A 10,955-nucleotide genomic window follows, 5' to 3' on the forward strand; every position below is an offset into this window, starting at 1 on the left:
TTTAAATATGGAATATGCGTAAACTCTGACTCAACTGCTCATGGTTAGAAAGCATTTTTATTGTCGGTCAGATATGGGTCGTGAGCAATACACATTTATCGAGTTGCTGACATAATACGTTTTTCCATGAACAGATTAACATCAAACACAAAATTCAAATAAACACACATACATACAAACAACTGTATTGGGGAAGCAGGAGATCTGTCACATCTACTTCTCTTAACTTCCTCTTCCTTAACTTCCTTCCTGTCTGCACATCACCTCCTGTGCTTCAGACCTGAGTGACATCATCACGCCTTTCATGCGTCTCATCAACCGAACGACGTAACTATACAGCCTGGCAAACTGAACCAGTCGTGGCACACCTTCCCTCTGCAGCCGCACCCGTTACGCCACACTGCTTTAATGCACAGAATGAATGAATGATGAGTGAAGGAGGCAGAGAGACGTGTGGAGTCCACTGTGTGTTCTGTCTCTGCATCAAGCTGCATGTGAGGAATGAGAAGGTGTTGAATTGAATTTCCTCATCCTGCGTTACAGTGCATGCTGTTTGCAGTGTGAATTTCAGGGCAGAAACTATAGGGAGAATTGTTTTTTAGCCAGCAGAACTCTTTATTAGCACCATAAAGACCTATCCTATCTTAAATATTTTATTTTGTTTTGTTATTCTTTACATCCCTTTATTACCTTTTTTATTCGTATTCTTTAGCACCTAGCACCTCTCTGCTCACCTCCAGCTCTGCAGCCTGCTGACGACCCGCTTCCCCCCCCACCCCCCCACCCCCACGGGGATCGATGAACTTCTTATCTTGCGGCTCCGGTGTCGGGGAGGAACCGTTTGTCTGCCGCCGCAAACTCTTTGTACATTTATTGTCCTTTTGCGATTACAGTGATTATGTTTCTGATTCAGCCGTATGAATGAATCACAGAATCACAGAACAGTTGTAATGTAGAAGAGAGAATGGAGCGCTGCCTATTGTGCAGCGTAATGACTGCAGCAAACCAGAAGCCCGCTCAAATTACCACAAATAATGAAATTATGGCGAGGGATCCGACAGAAACGTCTTCTCTGGCGATATTGCTTTTCACGTTGCCGCTCGGCCCGGATCACAATTCCTCCAAATTGCGTCGCGGGCTCGGCCCGATTGCAACTGGCATGCAATCTATTCAAGGATGAGGGAATAAGAGAAAGTGACATGCGTTGATACGGGCATTCATTAAGCACCATCTTTTTTTTTAATTCCTCGCAAAATTGAAAATAAGAATAACAATCACGCAGCGCATTACGTGGGCATGCCGCAAACTCAAGTCGCCTTGTTTCCCTGTAAAGTAAAGACAGGGAAATAATGATTAGGTCGAAATTGCTTTTGACATAATGTGGCGCCCGTTGCTGATCTCCTTATGACGGTTAATAACTCTATTATTGTGCAGCATGAGCAAAATCCATAATCCTATGAGGTTTGTATGGAACGTCATCAAAGTCTCAAGTGCAGGTGGGAGCCGCTTGATCTGCAACAAGCTTCACATCAGCTGACAGACTGGAAACAGCGGGGAAGAAACGCTGTTCAAGGCTTACATGCAAGTCAAGGGGATTTGTCGTTGAACATGTTAAACACGTTAACCGACAGTCTTTAAACAACGGGTCAAACTTTAATGATAAGTGACAGTTTTTCTGGTACAAAAACCTCAAAAACGACACATCCCGCTCTGGAAAAAATACTCTTTTCTGAACATCATCTAAAAAAAATCTATGTTACTATTTTGTCCAGACTGGAGGACGTTTCTGTCCTTTCAAAAGTACCATCATTTGTTTGAATTTTATACTATCAATCATTTTAGAAAAAGCAGTGTCACTTTTTTTTCATTTCGACTAAACCGACTATGGCGTCAGATTTAAAGAGTCGAACATGACAACAATTTTCCCAGCAGGCCGTTCTGTACCGTGTGAAAATCACACCAATCAGGCGGCAAAATAGAGAGAGCTTCTTTCTGTTTTTTTACAGGATAGCTGGGTATTTTAAACTCCACTCAGAATCGACTAGAGAGATAAAACTGTGCGGCTTCACTGTAGGCATGTAAAACTGTAAAATAAATAAAAACACACAGGTTAACATATGTAGCGTAACATAAATGTGTATTGTTGAGAAAAAAATCCTCATGAGCTCTGACCAACCACTCTGCCACTGATCAGTATTTGTGTGAAAAGCTTTAATGAACACAAACCGCAGAAAAAATCTAATTCTCACGACTCTCTATTTACTGTTTTTTTTTTTTGTTGTTTTTTTTTTTGCCTGCTTATAAGCCTCATTTAGATCCTGGAAACAAGCCTATTATGCACAAGAGACACTGTTGTGCCTGTGGTATATAAAGCTTACCTAAGGAGTCTTCAGAGTCCAAATTAATTCTCAATGCTCCATTAAGTCAAGCATATATTCATGGGAATTATGAACACGCTGTATTTGAACGGGAGGCCGTGACGCTCCAAACAGAAAATCAGCAGCTGGGAAAAACACAAACAAAAATTAACTGAGCAAAAGACTGCAACGGCGTAATTGGATTTGAATAAATTCGTCTGCGGCAGGAATGTTGAGTGAGCGGCTCGGCTCGGCTCTTGAGCAGAACGCTTTTCAAAACCGCGGCCGCTTCCCTCCGTTATGAAGAGTCACCGGACCGGGGGGGGGCGGGGAAGACGGGACGATTACAGTACGACTAAAGAAGTGACGGTTATCATTATCCCTCTTCAGAGTGAAGAGCCTCTGCAGCGCCAGACGGACACATCCTCCTTTAGGGTTGACACAGTTTGGGGGTCGAGGCGTTCAATTTCACTGTATGATTTTCCTCTGCTCTCTAGCACGCACTGAAAAAATGTCACTTAGTCTCATAGTCAACCTTCAAATCTTATTTTTCTTAAAACAAGAGAAACATTCTGCCAATAAGGTGAGATAACTCCAATGCAGCTTCACTTGTTTCAGGAATTATCGAACCCCATTGTCAGATCTTTTCACTTGTTTTAAGAAAATGATGATTTTTAGGACTCAATAATACACTAAAATAGTGGTTCTCAACGTGGGGTCCGGGGACCACCAGGGGTCCATGAGTGGGTTCCAGGGGGTCCCCAGCAAACTTCAGCATTATTTCATTTACAAGAAGTTAACACAATCAGAGAATGTAGAAGAATGACTGTTCTGATCATAGTGTCTCTGTTATCTCTCTACCTGCAATACAGATAGTCATGGGATTCTGGACATCATCATATCTGACAATAAAAATATTGTTCGAGAGAAAAAGTCTTATCAAATGGGGGTCCGTGGCTCTAAGGTGGACTAAGTTAGGGGTCCATGATATGAAAATGGTTGAGAATCACTGGACTAAATGACTTGGGTACTTGGGGAATGAGGAGCAGCTGCAAACCAAACACTGCTGGATTTCAGCTACCAGACATTTTAACAGATAGCAGAATGATGTGTATGGTCTTCTGTCTACAGTCTGCAGGTTTTCACTCCAACCAAACACTACAGCAGCTGCTTTCACTGGTTAGTTCCTCCTCTCTGGATGAAGGTTGTTAACCAGTGAGATCAGTTTCCCCTCCCTGTCCTACACTGTACTGCGCTAAACGTAAGCTCCTGTTGTTCCCATGTGTGTCAATAAGTCTTTATCTGAATATGAATTAATAAATCTCTGCACTAATGCCACCAAGACATTTCCCTGTGCATTTACTGTACAAAAAATAAAATAAAGGTGCTGAAAATCGTTCTTGGGAGTGATGCCATAGAAGAACCATTCCACAAAGAATCTTTCAGAACAAGGTTATTTAAAGAAAGACTGTATAGCCTCATTTGACATTGAAAATGTTCTTGAAAGGTTCTTCGTGGAACCAGAAGTGGTTCTTCTATGGCATCATTCTGAAGAGCCATTTTCGGTTCCAGTTCGCACCTTAATTTTTGTGTGTGACTTAGTGAAAAAATTGATTCAGATTCTGAACTTTGAGGTCAAGCAACATCTGTGGCCAGAAGACAGAGAATTTCTTTCCTGCCTTCAGTTTATTTCAGAAAGCATCAGTGGATCCAGACTCTCAGAGGGAAGAGACACCAGTTAAGACTTGAGAAAGACGCATCTAAACATTTGGCTCGTCTCTCTGTTTCTTATGTTCTGTGGAAGAGAGCTGACTGTCCAGTCAACAGACCTTCATAAAGGTTTAACCTGGGATATAAGCAGGTCAAGATGCCAGTTGGTTCACTGTCCACACTATCGATCTGTATGAACTGTAGTGAAGCACACTGGGCCGCTTTAATCCCAACAGCACTGAACTACAGCATGAGTTCAACTGAGCAACTCTCTGACTCACAGCAAAATCCTGCTTCTTTCATTTTATGTTAACATTTGAGGCCTTTAGCTGAGGCTCTTCCACAGCAGCTTACAATCAGTTAAACAGCAGACTAAATACAACATTACAAGCAACCAATAGTAATGAGCGAATGGGTCAAAGCCAGTGTGTCCTTACAAGAGATGGAACAAAATATCCCTGACACCCTAAAATCATCACAGAGGTTAATTCATGCTGGAGAAGAAAAGCGTGAAGTATTTTATTCCTTTCTGCTCAAACCAGAAGCTCAGTGGCTTCCACATGGCTAACCTCCATCAGCTGTAGTGAACAACATTTATGTATGCTAATTCGAAAAGCATGCTAATTTGTAAAGTATAATTTTGAAAAGCATAATTGAAAAGCATGTTACTTTGAAAGGCATAATAATTTTGCCCATGTTGCTGTAACGACCTCGTCAGTCGCCCAACACACAGATACCTGACAGGAATGTTGATCGTGCCACCGTCCTCTAAACCAGTGGTTTTCAACGTGGGGTCCGGGGACCACCAAGGGTCCCCAGCAAATTGATGAATTGTTAAACTTCACCATTATTTCATTTACAAGAAGTTAACACAATTAGAGAATGTAGAAGAATGACTGTTTTGATCATAATTTCTCTGTTATCTCTCTACCTACAGTACAGATAGTCAGTCTGACAATAAAAATATTCTCAGATTTGGGTCCGAGAGACAAAATCTCATCAAATGGGGATCTGTGGCTCTAATGTGGACTAAATTAGGGATCCTTGATATGAAAAAGGTTGAGAATGACAGCTCTAAACGATTTGAACGTCATATCAGTAAGTAGACTGATACGATCGATGCTCCTGCTGTCCTGCTCCATGTGTGTCACTGTGCTGCGTCTCTGCACCAAATGTCACCAAGACTAAGACTCCTTGCTTGTGCGTCCATTGCATTAAATGAATAAAATATCGTTCATTCCGATTGTGAACAGCATCAAACCTCTGTACGATGTCAGCAGATACAAGAAGCCCAATGTCGGTAAATGTCAGTCGGTCTAACCGGCTCTGGTGACGAGACACAGTGATGTCACGGGGAGGTAAAAAAGGAAGATGAACTTTGACCCCCCCCAGTCGGTGATGATCACACCACCAGCACAAGCAAAAATCTATTTAATTTCCAGAACTGTATTGATTCAAACTTGTTCCCTCTTAAAAGGCCTTGTCTGCATTAACTTGCAGCAGATTGATGCTACTTATGATGATATATACAATAATTTACCTCATAAAGACTCATGCTGGCCCTAAAATGGAGGGTAAACTCTATTCTAAGAGCAAGAGAGAGAGATATCTGCATGCTAAGGTAAAGTCCAATGATATTAGGTTTCAGGTGTGTGGGTTCAAAAATCACAAGCAATAACAATCCAACAAGAACTCCCACACTGATAATAAAAAAAGTAAGAAATCCAAAAGAGGCCAAGAGATGCAAAAAAAGGACAAACATTTCCATAAGGTTCACAAGTGACAGTTAAGTGCAGCAACTAAAAAAAAAGTGCACAACAGAAAATGCTTCAGTCATAAAGCATCATCAGTCCACGAGTTCTGTGACATTTTTGTTGCTTTTTACACCTTCTGTTATTAGATATGGGACCATATTCTTATCTTACGGTCTGACTGTGCAGAATTCTGTTTATTTCTGAGACACAAATCTTTCTAGCGATGCCATTGGCTGCTAGAATATAAACAACAATCTAATAAAAAATGTAATTACAAAGGGACAATAATATAATTTGGATGGAGAGCTTGTGAAACTGTGATGGTCAAGAGTCTCATTAGTGATTAATACAGCAAAATAACATGGAGCTGATATAGGGCTGGGCGATAATTCAATATTATCGTTTATCGTCTTTCAGTGGAATCATATCGTGATGATATGAAGATATTTTAATATCGTGACACACATTTCTGCTGTCTGAATTGATGATGACAAGCAAATTTTACTTAAAAACTCTCATAAAATGAGGTATGGTAGGAATATTATTTGAATATTTCAGTTCTGTTTGACATCACACCTAACATTACCATTCGGTTCAATGAGATGAACATTAATTTGATTATTTAACGTGATTTTGCATACATGAACCATATCGTTATATATATATATTGATATCGAGCAAAATCCTTATGATTATCATGATATTGATTTCAACCATATCGCCCAGCCCTAAGCTGATATCACCATTAATTTTTCTGACCCACGATACGTATTGTCACATATATTGAATTTCAATATATATCGTGCCATCCATATTAATGAATGTCAGTCCTTGTTTTGCATCACTTGGCCTCTTTTGGAATTCTTCCTTTTTTATCATCAGTGTGTGAGTTCCTGCTGGTTTCTCTCTCAAGTCTATTTCAACACAGACCGGGTAAACCGACCGCAGGTTTCGTCTCTGCCTGTCTGAACCGGAAAGACGACGCGCCGTAGCGGTCGAACCGGGCCGCCGCCGCTCCGGTTCGTCCTCCGCCTCCTAATCTCATAACGGAGGAACAAACTCCCACTGAATCTGGCTGGCAGACAGAAGGCAGGCATGGGAGAGCAATTACTCCTCACAATGGGTCATTCTTGACCGCCTTTCACGCCAAGACATGGAGGGAAGAGGATTAAGCAGCGCTGCCGGGCCGAGTGTATTCATCCCACAAAGAGAGAGAGAGAGAGAGAGGGAAGGAGAGAGAGGGAAGGAGAGAGAGAGAGAGAGAGAGATGAAAACACGTCACCTCGCTCTGTCCTTCACGTTGCAGCGGACCGGACCACTCAGCCTCAACAGCACTGGATTGTTTTAGTGCGGCCACACAAGAAATCACTTAACACAGCATGAATACATGTGACGTGTGTGTGTGTGTGTGTGTGTGTGTGTGTGAGAGAGAGAGAGGGGGGGGGGGGGGGGAGAGAGAAAGAGCTAAAGTGTATGCTGTGATGTTTCTGTTCCCGTGTGTGTGTGTGTGTGTGTATGTGTGTGTGTTCATACATAGGCAGTGTGTGTTTATGTAGGCATGATCATGTACGTGTGTGTGTGTGTGTCTCAGAGAAAGAGAGAGAGAGAGAGAGAGCGACGGTGAGCATGCTTTTGTGTGTCTGTTCGTGTGTGTGTGTGTGTGTGTGTGTGTGTGTGTGTGTGTGTTCATACGATGTGCAGCATTCTTGTGCATGTGAGAATATCTGAGTGTGTGAGCGAGCCTTCGTGTTTTTGTGAGCATCCGAGTGTGTGTGTGTGTGTGTGTGTGTGTGTGTGTGTGTGTGTGTGTATGTGTGTGTATGTAAGAGAGAGAGTGGTAGAGTTACAGTGCTGATCTTCCTAATCTGACTCATAGAAATATTCTGGATTATTCCTCAGCAGGAAAACACTGGAGCTCCACTGCAGATAAACCAGATCCAAACCAAAGCTGTACCGGTCCGAGCTGCACTGCTGTGACTGGTGTGACTGGTGCGACTGGTGTGACTGGTGTTAGCGGGTCTGCTGCTGGTCAGACAGCGGGTCCCTTCAGAGAGACTCTGGTGCCATCTATTGAGGAATAACCAAATAAAGCGGAGCGACAATAGACCTGATCTGTTCTGCCTCCCTGGAACCAGATCAGCTCATGCACAGGCGGGACGGGTGCGCAAACACGCACGACTGCACGTACACGTACACACACACACACACACACACACACACACACACGCACACATTCCCTTAACGCTGTGTCCCCCTCTCCTACTCATTCACACCAAATAATAACAACAATAATAATAATAATAATGATGTGAATAAAACGGAATATCTGCGTCGTCCTTTAGCTGAGCCGTTAACCTGTTGAGGCTCGGGCAGAGACGTGACACTCGGTCACATCGTCGCGTGCACCGTTCCCCTGCCTAAAGTCTCCAGGCTGCAGCTTACCTTCTTTCAGGACGTGGGAGTGGATGAGCAGAATCACCAAAAAGCAGACCGCCGCCGCCGTCAGCGCCCAGGCCAGCCGGAGGAGCTGCATCGCCGCGCCGCAAGAAAAAAAAAAGTCCGAATGACCCGCAGGAGCGCACGGTGCCTCAGCGGCAGCGCGATGCCACGTCCATCCCGATCCGGTGCAGAGGAACACGGGAGACGGGTGGCATGTCCTCACGGCCACCGAGAAGACTTTACAGATTCCCAGATATCACACAGGCACCGATCCGCAAGTGAGAAAGTACGATCCCGGCGTCAAGTCCCGCACACAGACGGAACGGGTTATGTTTGGAGGAGCGGAAAGTTGACGTCGTGAGAGGATTTTTTTTTTTTTCCCTCTCTCTGACTCTCCGGGTGAAGCCGCCGGTCACCGCGGGGTCCTCACTGCGCTCCGCGGCGCGTCACGGTGCGCAGCGGCCAGCAGATGCCTGGGTTGATCGGAGCCGGCTGCGCCACAGGAGCTCTCCGCTGCAGCAGTTTCATGAGATGCAATTTGTCTCGATGTTTTCCGCATGAGACGCCGAGCCGAGCCGAGCCGAGCCGTTCCTCCTCCAAGTTAAAGCTCTCTGCGCTTTGGATCCATTTGGAGTCCGCGTCCGCGTCCGCTCGTCCGCGTAAATTCCCCCAGCCGGCTGATGAGAGGTAAATCTGACACCGGATCAGACCGGACCTCACCGACCATGATGCAGCCCGTCAAGCCCCGCAGCTTTCCCCCCTTCCGCTGCCCCTTGGACCGGCTGATCGGTGATCAGCTGCTGAGTGAAGCTCGGTGGAGAAGACTGCAGCTGCCTCCTGGGTTCGTTGCCCCGCTTCTGCAGCCTCGACAGCGACTTTCTCTCGACTCCCAGCCTGACGTCACACCGGTTATAACGCGTATCTCGGGGCAGATCCACAGGCTGTACATAGGGGTTGATGGCAGTACAGCAAGGGTGCGCAAACTGGGGTCCGGGGGGCCTCCAGGGTACCCTCAAGGCAACACCAGGGGGTCAGGATTTGTTCCGTTTTCATTTCTGTTTTAGTTGTAATTCCTCTCTAATACAGTTTAGTCTGAGTTGGTTTCCTGGTGTGGCTCCGCTGCAGCAGAGATTATTTTTCATTTCTGGTATAACATTTACAAATCCATCTTGTCATCTGTCTCGGCAAAATGTTCTGGCTGCGTTTCCCATCACAAACCAAACAAACATATTTTTACACTTGTTTAGTTTTCAATTTTGAATACATAGGCTATATTATTAATAGAAGCTGTCCAATGTGGCAAAGTATTTCACCAGATTCTATTTTTCACTTTCTCAATCAGTTTATGTTGTTTTCAGAGTGGGTTTGTTATTTTTTGTTAATTTCAATCAAAGCATGCTCGTTTTAGTTTATTTTTTTCCCACATTATTAAGTTTTTATTCATTTATGACCCAATGGTCAGTGTGTGATCTTTACTTCATGTTTAGGAGAGGAGCCTAAACAGTCATAACAACAACATATCTTTTTAATGTGACTGAAGGTGAATTCCCTTAAATTGGGAGATTAATTTGCAGTGATGCTCTCTGCACAATCAGGACTGAGTCAAACCACTAACTAAAAAGTGATCCATGAGCATTTGGAACCAGGTAATATACTGTAGCTTTAATTTAGTTTTAGTTTTTAAGATTCATTTAGTTTGGATTTTCATCTCGGTTCATGGAAATGTTTTCTTTTAGTTGTAGTTTTTGAACCTGCTGTTCATAACAGATCATTTACAAGGATTGTTTTTATCCAACTGTAGTTATATTCACACCTACATTCTGAATCATAATGAGCTTTAAAAATCTTCACATGGAGTTCCTGAGGACAAAATCCCACCAGATGAGGCTCTGTGGTCTAATCCACTTCTGTTCATGGTCCTTCACAGGTTTGGCTCCTACATCCACGACGATTTAGCCTACTTTTATTTTTGTTTCTGACACAAATTTCAGTGAGAGCAGAACCCACAGCTTCCACTGCTGCAAAGCCTGAAGGATCAGAAACTGAAGGACATCGTTACCATAACGATCACCAAAACACAGCAAGTATATCATGAATGTTGATGTTAGAAAATACATTGAGCTATAAAGTATTTGGACAGCCTTACTCTTATTTCTTTGGATATGAGAACAGATTATGTGCTTTCATTTATTTTCAGGGACATCAGATGAAAAGGCTTTTTAGCTCTTTTTCCACATACTGTACAAAGAAGTCATTTTTACTATGAAGTTAGACATTGTTCATTACATTAAATCACTGCTGTATGGCTCTTACACACTCCACTACAGCAGCATGCTCTACTTTCTCTCCCTGACGTAAAATGTACAAACCTCCACATTACTCTTGTTGTTGTTTCTAATCCAGTCAGGCACAATGTTCCCGCTGCCTTCCCCATCATGACCCAGCTGCGTTTAGGGTTAAAACTTTAGGGGTTAAAAAGACAATGCAATCCTCCTGTAAGTGGATGTTTCTCTGAAAAGGATGTATTGTTGTAAAATTTACATATTCGAGATGTTGGCAAGGAGCCTCGACACCATCAATTATTACAGTGACGTACCAGGCGATGTCTATTTTTACGTTTTCTCTCAACTGAGATGTATTGTAGGCCGGCTCTGCAATCTGGAACTCTTTACATTATGCTCTAATTACTGTGTTA

General features: G+C 43.4%; 1 protein-coding gene across 2 annotated transcripts in view; it reads right to left on the bottom strand.

Moving 5' to 3' along the window:
• The window catches only part of LOC139661967 (chemokine-like protein TAFA-5), a 94,278-nt gene extending 85,924 nt beyond the window's left edge, over positions 1–8,354 (bottom strand). For both annotated transcript variants that reach the window (XM_071540557.1, XM_071540556.1), the window contains exon 1: positions 8,264–8,354. In XM_071540557.1, the coding sequence (XP_071396658.1) occupies positions 8,264–8,354 (91 nt within the window). The remainder of the gene's footprint in view (positions 1–8,263) is intronic.
• Positions 8,355–10,955: the final 2,601 nt, after the last annotated feature.

Source organism: Centroberyx affinis, unplaced genomic scaffold, assembly GCF_046629955.1.
Source record: "Centroberyx affinis isolate AG114_WGS23_722 - 3 ecotype Tasmania unplaced genomic scaffold, CSIRO-AGI_Caff_v1 ptg003685l_1, whole genome shotgun sequence".
In the NCBI taxonomy this organism is placed as follows: domain Eukaryota; kingdom Metazoa; phylum Chordata; class Actinopteri; order Beryciformes; family Berycidae; genus Centroberyx; species Centroberyx affinis.